The sequence below is a fragment of the Phyllopteryx taeniolatus genome, chromosome 5 (assembly GCF_024500385.1).
Source record: "Phyllopteryx taeniolatus isolate TA_2022b chromosome 5, UOR_Ptae_1.2, whole genome shotgun sequence".
In the NCBI taxonomy this organism is placed as follows: domain Eukaryota; kingdom Metazoa; phylum Chordata; class Actinopteri; order Syngnathiformes; family Syngnathidae; genus Phyllopteryx; species Phyllopteryx taeniolatus.
The window spans coordinates 2,313,832-2,338,313 of NC_084506.1; the positions used below are offsets into that span (position 1 = coordinate 2,313,832).

General features: G+C 40.3%; 1 protein-coding gene and 2 long non-coding RNA genes across 7 annotated transcripts in view; 1 reads left to right on the plus strand and 2 right to left on the minus strand.

Moving 5' to 3' along the window:
* kiaa1549la (KIAA1549-like a) overlaps positions 1–24,482 on the minus strand; it is a 140,603-nt gene that overhangs the window by 36,439 nt on the left and 79,682 nt on the right. For 2 of the 4 annotated variants that reach the window (XM_061773112.1, XM_061773111.1), the window contains exons 8-12: positions 19,590–19,649; positions 17,020–17,180; positions 15,622–15,793; positions 6,905–7,065; positions 5,066–5,101 (exon numbers count right to left, since the gene is read on the minus strand). In XM_061773112.1, coding sequence (XP_061629096.1) covers positions 5,066–5,101; positions 6,905–7,065; positions 15,622–15,793; positions 17,020–17,180; positions 19,590–19,649 — 590 coding nt within the window. The remainder of the gene's footprint in view (positions 1–5,065; positions 5,102–6,904; positions 7,066–15,621; positions 15,794–17,019; positions 17,181–19,589; positions 19,650–24,482) is intronic. The other 2 variants (XM_061773114.1, XM_061773113.1) reach the window with 2 other exon arrangements.
* The window catches only part of LOC133477855 (uncharacterized), a 66,363-nt gene that overhangs the window by 2,357 nt on the left and 39,524 nt on the right, over positions 1–24,482 (plus strand). The window contains exon 3 of one of the 2 annotated variants that reach the window (XR_009788496.1): positions 319–450. The exons of the other annotated variant lie outside the window; for it this stretch is intronic. This is a non-coding gene — a long non-coding RNA (uncharacterized LOC133477855). Of the gene's footprint in view, positions 1–318; positions 451–24,482 lie in introns of those variants that run through there. 2 annotated transcript variants of the gene reach the window in all.
* LOC133477856 (uncharacterized) lies at positions 404–3,134 on the minus strand. The gene is made up of 3 exons (XR_009788497.1): positions 1,207–3,134; positions 897–982; positions 404–539 (listed from the first exon to the last, which is right to left on the minus strand). It is a non-coding gene; the product is annotated as an uncharacterized LOC133477856 (long non-coding RNA).

Sequence of the window (24,482 nt, forward strand, 5' to 3'; positions counted from 1 at the left end):
TCTTGTTTTAAATATACTGTCCAATCCATGAACAAGCATTATATAGGGCAGTGACGTTTATGAACTGGTAGGAGATACGAAATGTAACACAGATTTCTGAGTGGCAATTGTGAAGAAGGAACCATTCATTTTCAGTTCTTCTCTCTTCTAAAATAAGGTGCAAATGGATCTACAAATATTTATAAAGTAATATAACATGCACATTTGTACTGGAGCAATGCTTTGAAAATATAAAATGTGGTTCCTCTTTGTCTGCTTTGTCTGAATCCTATATAATGTCCTTGGGGATCTTCCTTGGGGAAATTGTCTGTCACAAAGGTCATCAGCTGTCCGGATGTCATTCCACATTCTTCTGGGTCTGCGTAAAACTCCCTCATTCAAGATGGTGTCCATACGTTTGTCATGTGTCTGCAGTTATGGCACCGTCAGAAGAGCTTCCCCAAATGTCTTGTGAAGGATGACATGAAGCTGGGGTCGCGTAGCAGAAATTTCTTTATCGCACTATGTGATTCCTCTAAACTCAGTCTGTCACCTTTCTCCTGTAAAGCAGGACATTATGGTGATTAAATTTTGTGTTTGTGAAAATCACTATTCATTGTTACAAATATCGCATCTATTCTTTCTGATGTCCACATATAAAAGCCATTTAAACATCCATCCATACATTTTCTTTACTGCTTTTCAATATTAAAAAAAAAAATGTCCTCATACAATCCGATCGACAAAAATGAATTTACATATTACAATTTGGAAGCTGTGGTACAACTTTAAGCAAGAATCATTGTAATTGACACAATTTTCTTTCACCTGTGATTTACAATTTCTAAAAACGTGTTTGCGTGTACTGTAAATGCATGTGTACAAATCATGTGACTATTATACAGTGCATGGCATACCTCCTTGTCTTCTACCCAGCGTTGTACTCAGCCGGGTGTTGTAGTTGGCCGAGGTCACTAATAGCCGTGCTCTCCTCTTGGGAAATCTGAACAACAAACAATATATATTTAGCGGACATTTCCTCTCCACAACAATGTGGAGTACTGATATTTGTAGCTTTTATCAAAGTTGTGCTACTCAATGGGGCTAATAATGAATGAAATGTAACGTTAATCTTAATAATTTTCTAAGTATAAACCACAGTTAGTTTTCCACTTATACACAGTATGACTATTATTTTATTTTATTTATTTATTTATTTTTACTTACCGAAAATTGCAAAGTTGCTTCTACAAGGTGACCACGGTAATGCCAGCTGGTGACTTGTGCGTGAACGCCTGCGAGGGGCGCGGGTTCAGCCAGAGGGGAGGGAGAGGTGGAGGGAGTACTGAATCGAGGCTGCAATCGAATCTTGCTAGCACTTTCAACACTACACACTGCACCTTTAAAATGTTTTTTTTTTTTTAACATTGCAAAATTGGATCATGATAACCAGATAAAACAAATGACACCAACACATTGGACATTTCATTAAATTTATCAGCAAAACAATTCAATTCTGGGGTTTTCCAAGATCCATGGCACCATGGTGTACCATGGCTATAGGAAAAATTAGATTTCAGACAACCTCAGAAGAGTAGAGGTCAACCAACAATGATCACTCCAAGGTGAGGAAGGGTGCAGAGAACCCCAAGTGAACCCCATTTGGGGAAATTCGAGCCTCATCAGTTAGAATATATTTCGGTGACTATTGAGGGTTTCACAGTTTTTTTTTGTTTGTTTGTTTATTTTTTTAATATATATTTTATGATTGACAGCATTTCTGAATTATTTCTATCATTTGCGATGTATTTACTTCAGAATAAAATTGGAGGTAAACCAGCCTCTCAGAACAGATTGTGGTCAGCCTTATTGGTTCCACTAATACGATAAAGAAAAAACATTAACACGGTATGACGTAATGGTATTAACATGCTTATAATCTGTACCAATAACCTCTTAAGCAGTGAACAACAACAACTGTAGATACATCATTGATTGCTTGATGTGTAACTGCTGTCAGGCATTACACAGTATGGATTCTTAGAAATGACATAATGGATGGCCATAACCTGCAAAAAGATACCTGACATTTCATGTTGTATTTCTACTGGAAGGTCTGTCGGTTTTCGTCACACTGTGTGCCTCTTTCTAAATTAACTTTGCCTCCTTGTATTTGCGCACCTCTTGAAACAAGAGGAACGATGGTCCAACATTTCCGAAAGGCTCCATATTAAATGACTTGGATACTGACCACACAGCATGACTGCATTAAATGTTCAATCGAAGAGGCACTTCTCAACAGTGTAATTTTAACTCAGACAGCAGCCTGATGAGGTGCAGCAGATGAGATATTCCCCCAGCAGCCATATTGATTGAAGTTCAACACTAGCAGGGCTTATGGCTGAAGTGCACCACAAAGGTGCAAGCACTAAACGTGGTCTGGTGCTCTTTTTTGACAATTTGCTACATCAAACAACAAAATGCTCAATATCTTGTAACCAATAATAACTATGGTGCCCCATATTGTGTTGATCCATTCGGTTATCTAAAGCTTTCAAAACTGCCCACTTTGTAAGGAGTAAAAGCCATTCGGAGGAATGTGTTGTAACTGCCACCCAATATTTCGTGTTAAAATAAGGTGAGGAATCATTGTGAAAGCACACACACAGATCCCATAGGGACCACCGTATTGACCTTCAGCTTCAATTGGTCATGCAAGACTGACGTTCTGTATGTATGCTTGTGTGTGCAAGTACACTAGTCTCATTGCACTGAAGCATGTAAGTAAGTACACTAACAATTGTAAATTACCTACAAATATTGAGTTTCCGTGCTTGTCTGCCCCAATGTGTCACTCCTGCGATTGACCGGTGATCAGTCATATCGGTCATTTTCATATAATTTGATCAGTAAGACATTTTGTAAATGGTTGTTACATAATTGAATATTTTTTTGCTTAAAGTCCTATTTTCAAAAAGATCATTACAAATTTTAGGCATTACTAGTAAAGTCACTCCTTATTGACAGAGCAAATGGTAATCTCCCATTTAAATACATTTATTTTTACAATGGTAAAGAAATTGTTAGTTGTACAATTTATGTGTTGCCCTTCAAACGCTACCGATACAAGTGCATAAGTGATCCTACTACTACTCATTCAACCCATTAAACTCTTTATACTATCGTAATAACAGCGAAGACGTGCAATAGTTATGACACTTTTACAAATTCATATATATTCTGTTTATATCTCAGAAATGACACCATTTCGTTTGCTGCCTGCTCTTGTGAGAATGCAAAATGGCTTACTCGTCCTGTCACTTTAGCTCACGTATCTCTCTGATGTATTGCAACAACATAATGAGGCTCGCTCCAGTGGCGTTAACGGTAAAGACAGCTTGAGTGACAAAGATGGACCGTTTGTAAAATAACCACAAAAAAAAGAACACACTAAGATGCATTTGTGTTCGTTTTCATGGAAAAGGAATATTAAGCAATCAGAGAACAATCCTATATATCAAAACATTTTATTCGCATTTCAGACAATATGTAGTTTTACTGTATTGGGGGGTACAGAGGGTCCGAAAACCAGCAGGCATCTGGTGAGGCAAATGTTATAAATGTATTGATTAGTCTCCAAAATACCCACTCGGACTTCCATTGTTATACCATTATAAAATACTAATAGTCGCTGCCTGTTCCAGTTGTGAAGGAATTGATGATTTCCCACAGTGAAATTCTTCTATGAAAAGTTTATTACTTGTGCAAATAATCTGAATTTTTAATCAACCGTCGGTGTTTCATTGTAACTTGCCACTAGCTCTTCCTGAACCAAATCCCTGTGTGAAATATTTAGCTCGTTTGCGTATGCAAGCTCCTGGTCGAGAATGTAGGAAGGTAAACGTAAACACCACTGTGCAATGACGATGAGTACAGCCCATGCACGGAATTTTAAAATGCTATATTCCGTTGCGGTGTATTGTAAAACACAAAATGAGTGGCATTGACAACAATAACAATCAGGAATACTTTAAAATAAAGGTGCACTGACTTTGATGTGCTAAGTCTAATGGTGCCAGTTGTGAACTCTGAATGTTGCAGTGCGCTAAAATGATCATTTACTGTATGTTAGCCAACAAGTCCGATTTTTAGAGCAAACATTGTCGACGTTTGTTGCACTAACTATCTACTATCTACCACAATGAAACAAAGGTATATTACACTTTTTGACATTAGTGGGAGCCTGGAAGAAACCCCCGACCAAACTACAGTATTCCTTATTGTTACTGTAAATCATTTGCCAGCCTTGTTTCACCTTTCACTTTGTTATTTGACAGATAAGAGTAAGAAATATTGATATATCCCAAAAATATGCTGGCATGCACTGCTATAACAGGAATAAATAAAGAGATAACTTCTTGACCTGGGACTTTGGAAGCCTATCTTTTATCAACAACCTGCTAAAACTACCATTCCTTTCGGTGGTACTTAATTTATATGGCATAATTAAATTGACCTTCTAGGGAAAAGATTTCAATCAAGAGTATTAGCTGAAGCCAAGAGAGAATAAAATAAGTCTGACAAGGAAAGGAAGGAGGGAAACGACAAATCGGCGCAAATCAGTGTAGTCCGGTGACACAAATTTGCATTTTTTTTTTTAATGGACGTTTAGTGCATAGGTATTGAGCTTCTTTTGTGTTGTTCATGTTTATGAGCGTCTGTAAAAGATGGCTGCCGGGAGTCCGAATTAAACCCATTAGGCTACTTTTAAAGACGCGGCATTGAACCCAGACAGTTGACTCTAACCCCCTAACTTTAAATCTTAAAGAACACGCTGACAATTTTACAGCCCTTTTACAATCACTTTCACGTTTCCTCGTGGCCTCTCCACATCTGTCTCATCTCCTGGTGATCTGTCATGGATAGTATGGGGAATGGATCAAGTTATGTCCACGGAACAGCAGCCACATGCATGACTTCCCCGAGCAGCAACAAAAGCAGCACAACATAGCGATATACTAATCAACTGATCAAAACATTCACTCAGCCATACAGTCTTCAATTAATCCTGTGTCTCCGACAGTACCTGGTGGTGGTAACTGCCTTCCCGCCGATATGAGGTCTGAACAGGAAAGAGTTCAAGGGAAAAGGTCAGGAAGGGATTAATACAATTTAGGACAGAATGAATGAAACACTTGAGTCAACCACTCTTTTTTTTTTTGCAGCTACAGTACACTTGTATGTTGTCATTCAAATACTTTATCTGAGAATGTGATGACATGCTGTACCTTGTATGTACTTATTACGAATAGTTAACAGGTCTCTGGAGCGCTTGCCCACCCATCAAGTTTCAAATTAAACAACCAGGTAACCAGGTCAATCTTTTCCTACCTCCTTTTTTTCCAAACATTTGTCTCCAAGCAAGCCATTCTGAATTATTCTGGATTGTGACGCATCAGTGAGGATAATTTACATAACACCCGTACCAACATCAAGTTTCTCCAACCATGACTTGGCAGAGGCTGGCCAAAGATCCACCATTTTCAAAGGAAGCACTATTATGTCAAAGTCACCGTTAATTAGCAAGAATGTTTCGATGCTGTAATTCTTCATCCTTTGTGTATTTGCAACAAAGGATCTCAGAGACCTTCAATGAAGGCACAACAACTGTGAAAAACATTGGAGCAAAATGAAAAATTCAACACAATTTGGGATTTAGGATTTGGTAAACATAATCTCCTGACACCAAAACGTCATAAGGTTGATATTATGAATTAACGTGTCTCGGTGACTTGGAGCGCAGGGCTACTTAATTGTTAGTATAAAAAAAATTTGTGAATCATATTCTATTTCTTTCACTTATTTCAGCTCAATCACACAGATTTTGGGCAGGTATTGTTGTGGGTGGATTCAGATCGTTTTAGGGTCTCCATGAGGTGCAACGGAAATCTTCTCATGGCTTTGTGGTGACAATATATGCTGTAGTCGACTATGGCTTTAACATGAAGCACATGAACCTGAAGCAAAAAAATTTCCCTTTTATTACACACAATCCACATCCTTAAGTTTCATATTTTAATGACATTACATTTCATTCATTGGCTGTCTAAGAGGGGAGGAAATATTGAATAATAAAGTTTAGTTAATAGTAGTAAAGGTAAAGTTTTTGTTTGGCAGACCTCCTACATTAAATTGTTGAGGTGAAGGTGTGATTAAGAATATATTTCCCTCATGTGATTAATGAAGTATTTTAGCCATCTGTTCATCCAGCCATCCATTTTTACACATTTAGCTATCAAAGGGGTTTTGTTCATGTAATGTAAATGTTATCATTTGTGTACACCATGAATAAACTCATGGGCAGTACCACCATAAATCAACGGTTTAGACAGTCATGCATTGTACTGTGTCTAGAAAAAGTATTGTGGCTAAGTCAAACCAGACTGTAAAATCTAAAAAACACACGTGGCGCATTTGAAATAATGGCTTTTTATTTAACCTTGAATGAATGTCGTTGAATGCTATAATTTTAAAGGGCAACTATAACCCAAAGGTTCCCTTCCAGTGCAGTGATCCTTGCTCTTCTCCTCTTTGCTCATTAGTCTTTGCAACATGCATGATTAGCAATGACCAAGGGCTATTGGGCAGCGAGAAAAATAAATGAGCCAAGACCCACACAGATGGGATTCAATTTTCCTGTCCTGAAGGGACAACTTAACACAATCACTTCTCACTGTGATGTGTCACACATCTAAGTTATGCAATTTTTTTTATGAATTGGCTACTGGCGCATGTTGTAGTGGTGATGATAAAAAAATTGTAAGTGCGATCAACCACCCCCAGAGTGGCTTCATTATTTTTAGAAAAAAAGAAAGGGGAGAGATTTGGAAATAACAGCTTGCATATAAAGATCAGGCTGTCTTACCTTGGAGCGGCTTTTGAAGGTCCTGAAGGCACCAGCTTTGAAGATGACCCTGTTCCTCTTACACAGAATGAAGACCACCATCCCGATGACCACCATTAGCAAGAATAGAGGTGTGAGGATAGCCATGATCCACAAGTTGCTCTGTGGCATCTTCACCACAGCTGCACACAAATGGGAACCCACCAATAGAGGTATTTGAAATTAGATTGGAAAGACAGAAAAGGAAAGACAGCACCAGCACAGCCTCAAACACAGGAAACACAGCATCCAGGAATGAGCCTTTCAACTGGTGACTGACATGAGCTCCAACCCCTTGCATTATACAAGTGCAAATTGAACTATCTGTGGTTATGAATCTGCACTACTAATTAGCACTAACATTTCCACATTCGGAAAGCACTGTGGCGCATGTCTGCCTCAAAGCCGGAGGGTTCTATATTAGGATCTCGGCTAGGATGTGTCAAGTTTGCCGTTTTTTCTTATAATGGCTTCAGGTACGATATCACAGTCCCAAAACATGAACGTGACGTTCATGTTCTTAATTGGAAATGGTCCAAAGGTACAGTATGTGCACTTCTCACCCATAGTCAGCCGGGAGAGGCGCCAGTGTCAGTGTATTTGTGTAAATAGCGTGTTTATATGTTCTTGAAATGCGTATATCCAATTAAAAAACACTGCAAGAAAAGGGAATATGGGCAAAGTATAAACCTGTTGTTTGCCTTCAACTGTCCAAATACAGAAGTGTTTCAGGACTGTATGTAAGAATGAATTAGGCAGCGTTGGCGTCATGAAGTGGCACGTGCGGGCCACGCCCCCCCCAATAGCTTCAGTGCCCCCACAAATGAGTAGTGCCCTGCCACACGTCCCTGAAGGGTAGCCTTTTCGTGTCAGTCTTATTTTATATCATTTAATCAGTCTAAATTGAATTATTGCAGCCACTAACAGTGAAATTAAGATAAAAGAGAATAAAAACAATATAAAAATAAGAAAAACTGTGCTGCTCATTTGCATATAGCACGTCACTTCCTTTCCAAATACAACCCCAATTCCAATGAAGTTGGGACATTGTGTTAAACATAAATAAAACAGAATACGATGATTTGCAAATCATGTTCAACCTATATTTAATAGAATACACTACAAAGATATTTAATGTTCAAACTGATAAACTTGATTGTTTTGAGCAAATAATCATTAACTTAGAATTTTACGGCTGCAACACGTTCCAAAAAAGCTGGGACAGGTGGCAAAAAAGACTGAGAAAGATGAGGAATGCTCATCAAACACCTGTTTGGAACATCCCACAGGTGACCTTCGATCGCTCAACATCAATGTGTAAAGGATATCACCACAAGGGCTCAGGAACACTTCAGAAAAACAATGTCAGTAAATACAGTTCGGCGCTACATCCGTAAGTGCAACTTGAAACTCTACTATGCAAAGCAAAAGCCATTTATCAACAACATCCAGAAGCGCTTCTCTGGGCCCGAGCTCATCTAAGATGGAATGATGCAAAGTGGGAAAGTGTTCTGTCGTCCGACGAGTCCACATTTAAAATTGTTTTGGGAAATTGTGGACGTCGTGTCCTCCGGGCCAAAGAGGAAAAGAACCATCCGGACTGTTATGTACGCAAAGTTCAAAAGCCAGCATCTGTGATGGTATGGGGCTGTGTTAGTGCCAATGGCATGGGTAACTTACACATCTGTGAAGCCACCATTAATGCTGAAAGGTACATACAGGTTTTGGAGAAACATATGCTGCCATCCAAGCAACATCTTTTTCATGGACACCCCTGCTTATTTCAGCAAGACAATGCCAAACCACATTCTGCACGTGTTACAACAGCGTGGATTCATAGTAAAAGAGTGCGGGTACAAGACTGGCCTGCCTGTAGTCCAGACCTGTCTCCCATTTAAAATGGCGCATTATGAAGCGTAAAATATGACAACGGAGACCCCGGACTGTTGAACAGCTGAAGCTGTACATCAAGCAAGAATGGGAAAGAATTCCACCTACAAAGCTTCAACAATTAGTGTCCTCAGTTCCCAAACGTTTATTGAATGTTGTTAAAAGAAAATGTGATGTAACATTGTGGTAAACATGACCCTGTCCCATCTTTTTTGGAACGTGTTGCAGCCATAAAATTCTAAGTCAATGATTATTTGCTAAAATCAATAAAATGTTTGAACATTAAATATCTTGTCGTTGTAGTGTATTAAATATAGGTCGAACATGATTTGCAAATCATTGTATTCTGTTTTTATTTAACACAACGTCCCAACTTCATTGGAATTGGGGTTGTAATTATTTGCAATAACATGCTGTATAATTAAAGGTAATTTGAGCAAATTTGTTATTTTAGAAGTGTGTATCAAACTTTTTCTTCAGGAAGAAAAAGGCCAGGGGCTCAAGCCCACTTTGATATGTATGCGTGCACATGGCTGTCAATGAGTCTGCTTTCATGGAGGAAGTTGGAAAATGTTCACATTTTAGAGACTAAAATCAGAGGATTTGATTTTTAAAAAATAATATATAAGATATGGTTATTAACAGGTGGCACGGTGGACGACTGGTTAGCGCGTCAGCCTCACAGTTCTGAGGACCTGGGTTCAATCCCCGGCCCTGCCTGTGTGGAGTTTGCATGTTCTCCCCGTGCCTGCGTGGGTTTTCTCCGGGCACTCCGGTTTCCTCCCACATCCCAAAAACATGCATTAATTGGAGACTCTAACTTGCCCGTAGGTGTGACTGTGAGTGTGGATGGATGGTTTGTTTGTATGTGCCCTGCGATTGGCTGGCAACCAGTCAGGGTGTACCCCGCCTCCTGCCCGAAGACAGCTGGGATAGGCTCCAGCATGCCCACGACCCTAGTGAGGAGAAGCGGCTCAGAAAATGGATAGATGGATGGATGGTTATTAACCATTCTTTTCCTTTCAATTTTATGTACAATAAGCTTCCTGGCAAATTCAATGTTTTACTGATTTTTTTTCTGGTCTGTGTTGCCCTTGGACATTGAATTATCTGGCTACTTATATTATTGTCATTGTGTTTTACCTCAGCCAGAGTTTGATGGTTTGGTTATTTACATCTTTGGCTTCTATGGAAAGCAGCAGTTGAATGTGAGAGAATAATGCTTTGTTCATTAAAAAACTGGTGTCCACCTGTACAATTTGTCCTTCACACTTGTGAAATGATGGTGACACAACTTGGGTGGAACTCAAGAATTAACAACAGACATGTAGACAAAATCTGAATTGCGATGCAAAAGGAGGCCAAAAACAGCAAGTCCATTCTCTGTCTGAGTTTTTAAGACTGCATCATGTATGCAATCAATGACTCTGGCATACGGCGAACACCATGCAGCTGGCTCAATATGGATTTGATTTGATCTATAGATTTCTATTTTAGGTGTGCTTTGGTGTGCCTTTTTACTGTTTCTGCAATCACGACAATAAAGTCCATGATATATTATTATTTTAATATTCTACCAAGTTATTGTGAGATCTGTGAGAAAGGCAGACAGCTAACACTATTTGACAATTCAGGATTGCCGCTACCAATACAGTATATACAGTATATGTTCATGTTCAGGTCAAGGAAATGCAATACATGGTAGCATTCTATAAATTAAAGTACATTTCCTGGGTAGTTCATAAAAGCTACTATTTATCCCCATGATGAAATGAGCCTAGAGGTATGGTCCTACAGGGGGTCAACATCCATAACTGTAATCTGCCCGGAATATATCGTCCACCACACAACCACTTATTGCCCCCTCCGCACACACCCTCTCAAGATGGAGCCCAGCATGGCTACTCTGCAGTAATACAATAGTTCTGCCCAAATGCAGATGTTCATCAAATGACGAATAACTCTAACCTGAATACAGTGACAGGAGGAGAGGATGCTGGAAGGTAGAAAAAAACAAAACAACAATAGAGAGATGCTGTGTAGGTAGGGAACATACTGTAGATTAATACAACATGAACATAGACAGATGGAGAGGGGGGAGAGGAGCTCAGTGCATTGTTCATCCTGCAGTCTTGGCTTTGAGCAGCATAGCTAAGCAATGATTAAGGACAAACTTGAGCCTGCCCTATCTATATGTATTGCCAAAGTTTGTCTTGAGTGTAGAGATGGTTCAGTTAAAGGGTAGACCCTTAACTGAATCTGGAAGATGGTTCTGCAGTAGATGAGCCTGATAACAGAACGCAATACTTAATAATGGAGATTCTGGAAACCACAATTAAATCTGAACACAATGTTCTTGTCAGATGAGACATTGGGAGCTTCTTCTTGTTACAGAATTTTGTTGTATGTTTTGTACAATGACAATAGAGAACCTCGACTCAACGGTATTTGACCATTCAGAGCAGTAGTTCTTAACCTGGGTTCGATTAAACCCCAGGGATTCGGTGAGACAGCCTCAGGGATTCAGCGGAGGACAAAACACACACATCGTGTGCCTGCGTGTGTCCATCCGTAAATACCCTTTCACACTGCATTTAGCAGGGCGTGGTGAGACGTCAATCCATCCATCCATTTTCTGAGCGGCTTCTACTCACTAGGGTCGCGGGCGTGCTGGAGCCTATCCCAGAGGCGGGATACACCCTGAACTGGTTGCCAGCCAATTGCAGGGCACATACAAACAAACAACCATTCGCACTCACATTCACACCTACGGGCAATTTAGAGTCTCCAATTCATGCATGTTTTTGGGATGTGGGAGGAAACCGGCATGCCCAGAGAAAACCCATGCAGGCACGGGGAGAACATGCAAACTCAACACAGGCGGTGGGTGTTTGCCGTGGCGGTGCCTCAAGTTGAGTGTGGCGTCACCGTGGCGTCAGACTAACATTTGTTGTCAGGACATTATGTTTTGCTGAATTCTGGATGAATTATTTTTATGCTTTTAAAATTGTAGACCTCTGTTCCTCTTACAAACAAAGGGTGCAGTGCTATATGCAAACATTTTCATGATTTTCTTCAAGAATGTTGAAAAGGAACATCAGTATTCAAATTCTCAGACTACAGTGCTTGTTTAGTCGCAAATGTTACGAGCTAACTATGTTGTTTGGCTCATTTGCATTTTGACTCAACAGACTCAGTCTCAGCAGTTGTTCAAATTTAAATGCTTTGGATTTGTGTTCAGGGGAAATTGTGTTGTTTAAACAATCTCTGAGAATGTTCCTGTCTGTTGAATGTTGTTCATTCTGAAGCATCTGAAGAGCACTCATTTCCCGAGAATCTCTAATTAACTAAATGGAGCCTTATCAAAAATCTGCACTTCTCTTTTGTCCCCCTGTCCACATGTTCCCTCCTGCCCCGTCCACAAATAAGAACGCAATTTGACTTTGTTACGTTACTTGTAATCAAATATCTAGACTGTCTTAACTCTTGTTCTGCTGAGGTTCGCACCCCTATTTCCCTGGTCCGTTCTGTCTCTCGGTCTGTCCCCTAAAACCCTTTTCTTTCCGGCTGCATTTTCAGTAAACATCAGAATGATTAAAAAAATAAGCAGAGGAAGTATTTCAAACTCCCCTGTTGCACAGCAAAACTGTTCCAGCACAAAAGGCATACAGAACCACCATTCTGCATGGCCATGCAGCTGAGCAGGACAGGTTCACAAAAAGAAAGAAAGAAAAATAAATAAAAAATCTGCACTTGTCTTCCTGAGGAGTCAGGCTAGGAACTTATGTGAATGCCACGGGTCTCATTCCAGTGTTGGCCCCAGAGTGGCTCGCTTGGGTGGGCATTTGGTCGGCAGGGGGGGGCACATTGTAACGCTCAAAAACACACGCACTCATTCAAGCCTTATAAAATAGGTTTGCCACGGTGGCGTGGGCACCGTCATACACAACATTAATACATTAAAACAGGTATAAGCCACTGCAGCCACACACACCCGCATACAGTCATCTGCAGTGGGTACGGAAAGTATTCAGACCCTCTTAAATGTTTCACTCTTTTTTTTATATTTCAGCCATTTGCTAAAATCATTTAAGTTAATTTTTTCCACATTAATGTACCGATTTGTTGAAAATTTTGCAGATTTATTAAAAAGTAAGACTGAAATGTCAAAGAGCCATAGGTATTCAGACCCTTTGCTCAGTATTTAGTAGAAGCACCCTTTTGAGCTAATAGACCCATGAGTCATTTTTGGGAATGATGCAACAAGTGTTTCACACCTGGATTTGGGGATCCTCTGCCATTCCTCCTTGCAGATCCTCCCCAGTTCTGTCAGGTTGGATGGTGAACGTTGGTGGGCAGCCATTTTCAGGTCTTTCTAGAGATGCTCAATTGGGTTTAAGTCAGGGCTCTGCCTGGGCCATTCAAAAACAGTCATGGAGTTGTTCTGAAGCCACTCCTTTGGTATTTTAGCTGTGTGCTTAGGGTCATTGTCTTTTTTGAAGGTCAACATTCAGCCCAGTCTGAGTTTCTGAGCACTCTGGACAAGGTTTTCGTCCAGGATATCCCTGTACTTGGCCGAATTCATCTTTTATTTGATTCCAACCAGTCGTCCTGTCCCTGCAGCTGAAAAACACCCACACGGCATCATGCTGCCACCACCATGCTTCACTGTTGGGACTGTATTGGACAGGTGATGAGCAGCATTAACGCCAAAAAGTTCTATCTTGGTCTCATCAGACCAGAAAATCTTATTTCTCACCATCTTGGAGTGTTTTTTAGCAAACTCCATGCGGGCTTTCATGTGTCTTGCACTGAGAAGAGGCTTCCGTCGAGCTACTCTGCCATAAAGCCCCGACTGGTGGAAGGCTGCAGTGATGGTTGACTTTCTAGAACTTTCTCCCATCCCCTGACTGCATCTCTGGAGCTCAGCCACAGTGATCTTTGGGTTCTTCTTTACCTCTCTCACCAAGGCTCTTCTCCCCCAATTGCTCAGTTTGGCCAGACGGCCAGCTCTAGGAAGGGTTCTGATTCTCCCAAGCAGCTTCCATTTAAGGATTATGGACGCCACTGTGCTCTTAGGAACCTTAAGTGCAGCATATTTTTTTTTCTAATCTTGGCCAGATCTGTGCCTTGCCACAATTCTGTCTCTGAGCTCTTCAGGCAGTTCCTTTGACCTCCTGATTCTCATTTGCTCTGACATGCACTGTGAGCTGTAAGGTCTTATATAGACAGGGGTGTGGCTTTCCTAATCAAGTTCAATCAGTATAATCAAACACAGCTGGACTCCAATGAAGGCGTGGAACCATCTCAAGGATGAGCAGAAGAAATGGACAGCACCCGAATTAAATATATGTGTCACAGCAAGGGGTCTGAATACTTACGGCTGTGTGATATTTCAGTTTTTCTTTTTTAATAAATCAGCAAACGTTTCAACAATAAAAAAAAATTTCTGCCAATATGGGGTGCTGTGTGTATATTGAGGGAAATGAGGGGGAAAAAATTAACTTAAATGATTTTAACAAATGGCTGCAAAATTGGTGAAAAATTTAAGGAGGTCTGCAAACTTTCCGTACCCACTGTGTATTGAACATTAAGCGCGTTCTAAAAATAAGTGTTTGACGCGGGCAATGGGTAAATTTAACACATGGCTTAGCTTTAAAAGAGTTGAGTCGGCATACTGGGCATTTATCTACATGTGATGGGCTGGTGACGTTGTCCATTCACTTTTGGGTCGCGTCACGTGCCTCACACGCCACCAGAACCAACATGGGAGATGGGGTATTGTGTGCCTGTGGTCTGAAAACTAGTTTTTCCAAAGTTGAGAATGAATTCTCGCATAGACTACTGCTGGGGAGATGCCAAATATTGAGCTAAGTTTGAAAGCAGTCAGCTCACTGATGATTTAGAGCCGTGATACGTACAACGTATATTCATCTATCTTTTTGAAGACACTGATCACAATTATCAACAGGGATTTAACAAGGTAGGAGGCATACATACAGTATTAATGTGCAACACTTAATTTCTATAAATCTCTGCAGGTGTATATATTTTTAAATGATCACTTCTACAACATTCCCAAAAAATTACTATATCTCATCACTAATGAGCTACTTTAAGAACAGGCCCGTTGGCGAGTCGTGTGATCCTTGGGGGCTACCATGTTGGTGACCCTTGTTTAGGTATTAGTCTTAGCATCCGGGTTCTGATTCACACTATTGTTTTCCCACAAGCAAAAAAAAAAAAATAATACAATTGGGCCACAGCAGCCTCACAGATTACATACACTATTTACTTTATGACATGGCTACATTATCAACATGTAATAGTTTTACTCAATTTACCTTGCTTGTTTGGGAAAACCAGTGCAAGGTTTTTTTTATTGCGCTCTTACTTGCTGATTTGCTCAATTTTGTCTACATACGTCTGTCTGTCTCATCTGTTGTATGTGTGATTGATGGTCTCCACGGCCACTGTTCATGATGCATTTATTCACGGACTGCTCGCAATAACGTGCGATATGTTACAAATAATTTAATTGTTTTAATGGCTATAAACGTGAGATGGGGGAGCAGAGGGTACAGATTCAGAAAGTAGTGGGGGAAATACAGATCATTCAGTCCTTCCTTTATTTGTCACAGCCTTTCAGCAGGTCGTGACAACTCACTTTAATTTGCAAATACTGTAGGTGAGACTCACCCAAATATTACTATATGTTCATCTTTTACAAATTTGTATTCAATTCTTATTGGCAGAGGCTTGTTTGTAATCAAATACAGTACAGATGAATAAATGAAAGCGAAGCTTACGTTCAGCCTGCACTTGCACAAAGTAACCCAGAGTCAGTGCCATGGTTTGGGAGTCAAGACTGCTCAGCGTCTTGGCCGCTGTGGGTCCAGTGATGGGTGCGCCATTCAACTGTGCGTAGTACGTCATCTCCGCCGGGTTCTTGGGACCAGGCAACCGACGCATGCTCACCATCTGAAAAAGGATAATGAGGGGAAAATATAATTTTTAAATGCATTATCAGTTGCAATCTATTATATGGCCATTTTGACAAAAGACACATCTTTATTTCAATTAGACTGACCTAACTCTGATTCAGAATGGGTTTTTCTGTCTTACTTGGATTAGCTACAAGATAACAATACTTGAAGAAGACAACTTCATTAGAAGTAGCAATTTATTTTCATTACAAGTGATGGAAGACTGTATATGTATACAGTATATGGCCTTTATGTACTGTATACCATTGAATTCTAGCAAGGCTGACAGTTCCATCCATCCATTTTCTGAGCCGCTTCTCCTCACTAGGGTCGCGGGTGTGCTGGAGCCTATCCCAGCTGTCATCGGGCAGGAGGCGGGGTACACCCTGAACTGGTTGCCAGCCAATCGCAGGGCACATACAAACAAACAACCATTCGCACTCACAGTCACAGTCACACCTACGGGCAATTTAGAGTCTGCAATTAATGCATGTTTTTGGGATGTGGGAGGAAACCCATGCAGGCACGGGGAGAACATGCAAACTCCACACAGGCGGGGCTGGGGATTGAACCCGGGTCCTCAGAACTGTGAGGCTGACGCTCTAACCAGTCGGCCACTGTGCCGCCGGCTGACAGTTCCATTATGCCATATAAGGGAGGGCCCTGTGTCATTTGCTGGATGTGCCTCTCTCAGCCTCTCTCTCCTTAATCTCTGTAGCTATAAAATCGGTCATCCCTGACTTCCCATAAAAGCTTGAGGGTGTGTACAGCATAAAAGCCAGGGGTTCACAATTCTAATCTTAATTTGCACAACATGGAGCTGACAAAATAAATAATTTACACCTTTGAGGACCTTCATTCAGAGCTAGCGGATGAATGAAGGTCCTTTGGGTGAGTGGTTAACAATGTGGCCATTAAACAAAGGGCAAACAACACATTTGGTTTCTACCTGACATATATGCATTCATGATAACAAACACAGCATTCACATATACAAATCTAGTTCTCTGGTTATTTCTATTACTTCAATCTATTTCTCTATTTAAAAAGCTTTTTGCCAAGAAAATGGTTACCTGTTAGTACACTTCAATCAATAAGAATCTCTAATTTGTCCATTATACTATATATTTGATGTAAATATAAAAAAGGCAACTTGAATATCCACCTTTCCAATGTCAATATTGGCAGTGACACAGAAAAACAAAAAATCCTACCACCCACCTGTACAGTGTAACCCCCCACAGTTGTTGCACGCTTGGATCGCAAAGTCTGGGATCCCTGCCGACCGGCCACATGGAAGAGCTCGGCCAGCCGCTGCTCCATCAAGCTGGCAAAGCTCTGATAGTTGGCCTCCAGGGAAGACCTGTCCACATCCTGGATCACTGAGGGCAGAAGCACAAGGTTACAGTGTGGGTTTAGGGCATAAATACCTCTCAAGAGGCAAAGAGGAGGAGGGGTCGTGGGGGGTGGAGGGTTGTGCACAGAAAAATGATGGAAATGACAATACAAGCCAAGTGATGAGCACAGGAGAAAGACAACATTGAGGAGAAAAAATGTGGATGTGGAGAAAGGATAGTTCTTTTATGGCTAAATTCAGTTGACCCAACAATCAAAATGCCTGTGTTTATTCTGCATACAAATGTGTCAAGTTAAACACTGGAGATGGGACAAAATATCCATATCGACAAACATGGTACCCTTTTCTCTCACTGTACATTATTACACCAGCAAAAATCAATATTGCTGCAATGTTTTATTGAACATTTATGCACACATTAAAGAACAATGTATGGGAAACAGGGGCGATTCCTGAAAATAATACACAAACAAACAAACAAAAGTAAAGAAAACAAAGGACTGGGGCGGTGTAATGAGTTGTGCTAAGGGGTGTTTCGCAGACATATTGAGGGTTGTTGAATTTGTGTACTAATGTTTGCGGGGTCAGCGCCAGATACTTTTTTTGTGAATGGGCACCGGGTATCGTAATAGGTGATATCTTTTCAGGTAAAAAGTTTTTCTAGATTTGAATGTTAATTTAGCAGGTTGTACCAATATTTAAGTGATCATTTTGTTTGGTCTTTCCAACTGGGGAACAATTGTAAAGATGATGATGAATATTTTGGTGCTTGAAAGGAGGAGAAGTCACCAAGCAGAGCTGTGGCACGGGGGGATTGGGATGCAGAAGTTCAGAATGTTTGATAAATCTCCCTGGACCTCTGACTAAAACTGTCTAACTGGTGGGCAGCACCAGAATGCATGTGGGTAATTAGAGTATCTGTAATGGCTGTCCAGTGTTTGTAGGTGTTAGTATCGCTGCTGAGGCCCATCGGGTGCGTGTTATGTCCATTTTGTTTAAAATTGTGGATATATATTTTTTCCATATCAAATGTTTCTTTTAGCTGTAGGTACTGGAATTGGCAGGATTGTGGCAGGGTGTAATGTCTGCTTCAGAAGGTCAAAGTTCATGAGAGCACCATGACTGAAAAGCTGTCTTTTCTTCTTTGTTTCCATTGTGCTAAATTATTTTTTTGTTGTTGTTGATTTTCAACATTAAGTTCTGCCAGATAGAGATGATTTGAAGGTTGGAATTTCATTTGCTTTCCAACAGGCATTGAGAGTAATGTTTACTGCATTGTATTTAATGCATTCATGTAAGGTTGCCCAATTATTCAAATTTTAATCGTAACTGCGATTTTGGCTGCCACGATTAAATAAGCCTGATCATCGGCGAGTTTCGATATTTAAAATGCGGGCACTGCTGCATAATGAAAAATGGTTCATGTGCAGCAGTGACTGCAACCTACTCAGCCAGCCACCAGGGGGCGAACGCATGTTTAAGGCTTCATTAAGCTCCGGCACTGCACTCCGGTGCCAACTTCCCCCCCCCCCCAAAAAAGCCTTAAATGACATTGATGTTCAATGTAGTAATATACGAAGCTTTTATTTTGAAGTTGGACCTCTCTGCCCGTTGGTGGAGAGGTGGCGTGTCATGGGAAGACACTATTAACAATCGTAGAGGCCGCCTTGACTTCAACTTTTTGGTTGGCCTGACAGCAGTAAAAAAATAATGACTGTAGTAAATAGAGTGGGAAATCACAACTGTCGAGTTCTTTCCAGTTTATGACCGTGCACGGCTGACCAATCAAGCAGAACAACAGAGACATACCCTTCATTGACAATTCACTATATTGACGATAGGGATTTACAAATGAAAAGTTGGTGCTTGCAGCTTAATGTTACTGCCTTCTATGTGTTAACTGCATTTGCTTCCATTAAGTTGCAATTCCTGATTGCACTTATTGTATATAATTCATTCTTATTTAAAGATTCATTTTGAACTGAAAACTGTTACATATTGTTTGTTAAAAAGTAGTGCAATAAAAATAAAGATTTTTCCCTAACATGAGGAATAATCGTGATTACAATATTAATCAAAATAATTGTGATTATTTTATTTATTTTAATAATCGTGCTGCCCTTCATTCATGGGTTCTGATTGATTTGTCCATGAAGGACATACTGCAGTGTTTATACAGTATATTTCCTATACACATATATACTGTATATTGCTTCATCAATTGTTATCGTGGGTAAAATATCATGACAATATTGTATTGTGTGATATTCTGGGATTCAAGCAGGCAGCACAGTTGTCATGTGAGCACGTATGCTGTATGGTAGTTAGAATGTGACAAAACTAACCCAATAACCCCACAAAACCAATCCAACGAAAGAGGGAGGGTGAAAAACAGAAGGGAAAGAACAACACAGCAGTTTACATCGCAGTTTACCTGTTATAACCCAATAGCTCCTGGTCGCAGTGGATGTGTTGAGATTGTGGTATTCAAGGGCTGAGGTGAAAAGACAAGCAGATAGTTAAAGAGGTTTTAGTTTGGGTAATCATTAACAATAACACTTGAGATTGGATTGTGTGGAATTTAAACCAAAGTTTTAAACCACAATCCTTTTCCATCTTCAAATATTTTATCTGTGAATATTCCAGGATGTTTTAGTACCAGGTTTGACCAAGTGCTGTTTTAGATCAATTAATGTAATTTTAAGTGGATTGTTATTTTGACACCAAAGATATGAATTCAGATTATTTTGTTCTTTATGTTTATGTTTCAAATGTGGGAACATTGGAAATCCAACAGAGTTCACACTCTAATGAAAATTTGCCATATACGTACAGTAAAGTTCGGACTATAAACTGCAACTTTTTTCCCAAGGCTTTACCCCTGCAGCTTAAACAATTTATTTATGGATTATTTCCATTCCCACGAGTTTCAGGTTTGTGTCCACTGTTCATGAATAAAATTTTTTGATTCTTTTTTTTAAAAAACAAATCCACACACATTGAAGCATTCGGATATGTATTAAGAACTGCGTTGCTAAAGCGCACACATCATCATCACGTAAATGCAACACAATACCGATGATGTAGCCGGTATAAGTTAATTAAATATTGAAACAATCAACCAACATTTGCTTCTAAACATCTCTCTTTTGTCTTACACAGTATATGACCAAAGATTCAACGTTTGAATCTGGCAGTATTTTTGTAGCCTGAAGCAAAGAGATCAGCAAAAACACAGCCTCTTTCACCAAACACAGAGGATGAAACTAGCCAAACACTCCTTGTCAGGTTCCATTACCTTCCTACCTCATACTGTCTCCTTCTACATTCATCTATACCCCATCTAACCCTGGCCTCCTTGTCAGTCTCCCTCCATACCGGTTTCATCCAGTTTACTTACCAGCGCATGCCATCTTTTGAATCTAACTTTCCCTCCAACTTTTTCTTGCTTCAATCTGTCACTTTCCCCCTTCGAACTATCCCCATCGACAAAATGATTTTGACTACTGACACCTTGAGCACATCTTAATTCACCGATGTTGTCTCGAGCTCGTTACGCATAATCAAGATCCTACTGTAGTTCATGGAGCCTCATTTTGTGCTCTTCCCCAGATCTGCTTAAGACGAGCCGTTTACAGTTGAAGCGGTCGACAATAAAAATGGGACATTGATTGGTCAGAATCCCTGGTCATTTTCATTACAATCAATATTATGATTTCGGCTACATGCTCTTAAACTTACCCTAATGGTAAACGTAAATTATATTTGTAAATTGATATTTAACTAGAGAATGCAATTTCTGTTGAAATGGCATGTGAAAGCTTAAAAACTAAAGTTGAACTGAAATGCTGTGGAAGTTATTTAATTGTTAGTTGTAGGATGTGAGACTTGGTCAAGACATTTGGAAGAAGGCGGGAAATAGATCAAATATCTGTATTTGGGAATTTTATTGGGAAGCTGGGAGAATCTGCAAAATAGTTATCAAAATGTTCTGAATGTGATGAAAAGTTTGAATTTGGAACGTGAAAGATGAAGAACCTTTGTGTTGAATGTCTCATTAACTTGAATGGGTTTTTTGGAAAAGTCTGTCACACTATACATTCTGATTCACTACACACTAATGCATTGTAGACTGATATGCTTTCTACAGAGGTAGTACTGTGTGATGAGTTTTAGCATTCTTTCTCTGTTTGTTTTATCGGTGACAAGTCGACAAATAACTACCAGATCCCTACAGTATTACTCTCTCGCTGTGCTTACAGCCACTCAAAATACAATGCGGGGTATAGACGTCGCAGTCTTATTAACATTACTACGAGGCATACTCGGGGCATCAGCACCGATCAGCCGACTTTAATGAAAATCAAAGTATTGCAGTATTACATCACTCCCCTAGAAAGCTTTGCTAGTCAATGAGCTTATCAGAGACCATTATCTTAATATAATTGGTCTTTGAGGTTAAAATCAAATGAGTTTTTACCACCTAGAAGCATCTACCCCAAACTTTTTGACTTCACATGTTGAACTATTATTAAGGGTGCTGGCATTAGGTACTCTTATCCCTAAATCTGTTCTCAACCTTAGCTCTAGCTCGAACATGGACTTGAAAAACATTTGAGGTTCTCATACGATCTGCAGCACCGCTGCCATTTTATCTTGCTGTTAGCTACCGTCCCCACCAACCCTTACTACGGCTTTTTAGATGAATTCTCTGAATTTATTGCTGATTTGGTCACCCACGCAGATAATATATTAATCGTGGGTCACTTTAATATTCATATGACTTCCCTGTCGGGAGCTCTTAGTGTGGCATTTTAGACAATACTTGATACTTTTGGTTTCTTGCAATTAATACAGGAACCGACCCATAATAATAGTCATACTGTAGATTTGGTATTAGCACATGGGCATTGCGGCCTCGAATGTCCCTTATACCACGACTATTTTCGACCGTTACGTTGTAAAATTTTAAGTCTTAACCCATTGTCATCGTTCTGACCACAACCGATGCTATAGCAGCCGTGATATTAGTTCTTCAACCACCACTGCACCCTCTGAGCTATTACCCTCAGCAATTGCCTCATTTTCTTCTTATGTGGGTCCAAGTGATAATCTCACAAATGATTTTACTGTGGCTCTGTGTAACGCACTCCACACCATAGCACCACTAAGAGACTTACTTCTTGATTCACAGATGAAACCCAAGGATTTAAACACTCATGTATGAAGCTTGAGCGCAAATGGCGTGCGACCAAACTTGAGGTCTTCCGTCACGCATGGGCCGATAGTTTACTGAAATACAAACAAGCTCTCATTTTAGCTACGACTAATTATTTCTCCATAATAATCTGTCTTAATAATAGTAACCCTAAATACTTATTTAACACAGTAGCAAAGCTAACCCAACAGCAGCCTACTTCCAAAAACCCCCCTTTTTCAAGTAATGTTTTACAAAAAATTTTTTTTTAGCCCATTAGGAATTAAATTAAGTACACTTTGCCTCAAGCCCGGGTGAATTCTTTGATCACTGAGACTAATTTGGACACTAAGGTGAATACGCGTCTGGCGACCCTCTCTCATCTTTAGGAAGTATCCCTTGACAGACTCACAAAACACGTTAGTGTGGCAAAACAAAGAACATGCTTGCTCGACCCTCTTCCTGGGAAACTGTTGAGAGCTGTTTTTAATATTCCAACTTAAATATTGTAAATTTATCACTCTACTCTGGCACTGTACCTACAACTTTCAAGATAGGCGTTATTCGACCCTTACTCAAAAGAGCAATATGTGTGGGCTTACCCCGGTGGATGAGAGGGTAGCCTCCTTCCGCCACCGGGTAGGACAAATGTTCCTCACTGTTGTCTGTGCCTATGCATCAAACAGCAGTTCAGAGTACCCACGCACTGTGGATTTCTTGGAGGGGGTGCTGGAGAGCATTTAGGCTGGGGACTGCCTCTTTCTGCTGGGTCTTAACAATGCACAAGTGGGCAATGACAGTGAGACCTGGAAGGGCATGATTGGGGGAAATGCCCCCCCGCCCCACCCCAACGAGAATCTGAGCAATATTATTGTTGTTGGACTTCTGTGCTCCTTAAGGATTGTCTAAAACAAACACCACAATCAAACATACAGTCAAGTAAGGGGGTTCATACGTGCACTAGCAGAGCCAATTCTGTTGTGGTGGTTTGATGGAATGTCTGGCAGAGTCCCCTGTCAAAAAGGGTTTCAACACCCACCTCTAACAAAACTGATAGGAGCTGTGGACTTATGGTGGTCTGTCGTGGCGGCAATCCCAGAACCGGTTGGTGGACACCGACAGTGCGGGATCCTGTCAAGCTGAAGAAGAGTCCCATTGTGTTGTGGATGTTGTGTTTGTACTTGACTCTAAAGTACAATGGAACCTCTGTTCACGAATGACCCAGTTGATGAACTAAACCTTTGACGAAAAACTACCTAGGGTCACGAACTATTTTCGGTATGGCTGCGGAAGGCTCAGTTGTGCTTTTTCTCGCATAAACATCTTGCTCCATGTGTCACACGTTGCAGATATCTTTTTAGCTCTAAATTTGCCTTTAGTATGGCACCATAAAATCTGAAAACGGCAAGTGATAGTGTTATTCCAAGACTTATCTGCTTTGAAATGACTCACTCTCGAGTGGGATCCTGCTGACGCCACAGAGAAAAAGAAGGAGGCACCAATCCCAGCCAGTGAATTTAACTGCACTGAGAGGTTAAGTCTGTATTGTACAGTATTTTGAACCACACATTCATAAAAATGTAAATATGACTGTTCGTGGAATGGAACAGATCATTGCATTTGTAATAATTTCAATGGAAACCATTACCTCTGTTCACAAAAACGTTTAGGTTCGCAAGCGGAGTCAAGCAACGGATTCCATTCGTGAACCAAGATTACACTATAATGTGCAGCTCTCTGTCAATGTCCTTTCAAACCTGAGCCTTATCTCTCTATCTTTGCAAAACCAACACATTTTGAAATTTGCATGTAACGGTATACAGTGCAATTATGTTGGCTTTTTTGTGGAACCGGTACTTACTGCAACGTGGTGAAGCAGTACTCATGTCTCAGTCCTGGCTGCTCAGTACAATATGTCAACAATAGATGAACAGTAATAATAAAAGGTGACATGACTCACCCATGAAACACAAGAAGTAATCCCTCTTCCTGTTTATCAATAACATGTCTTTTTAATGTTTTCTACTCTATGCACTGTAACAGGTATTTCTAAATGTCTTATTTAAGTGGAAGGTCGGACATACAGTAATCTAGGTCATTAGTCATTCGCTGCCCTGCAGTGGACTCAGT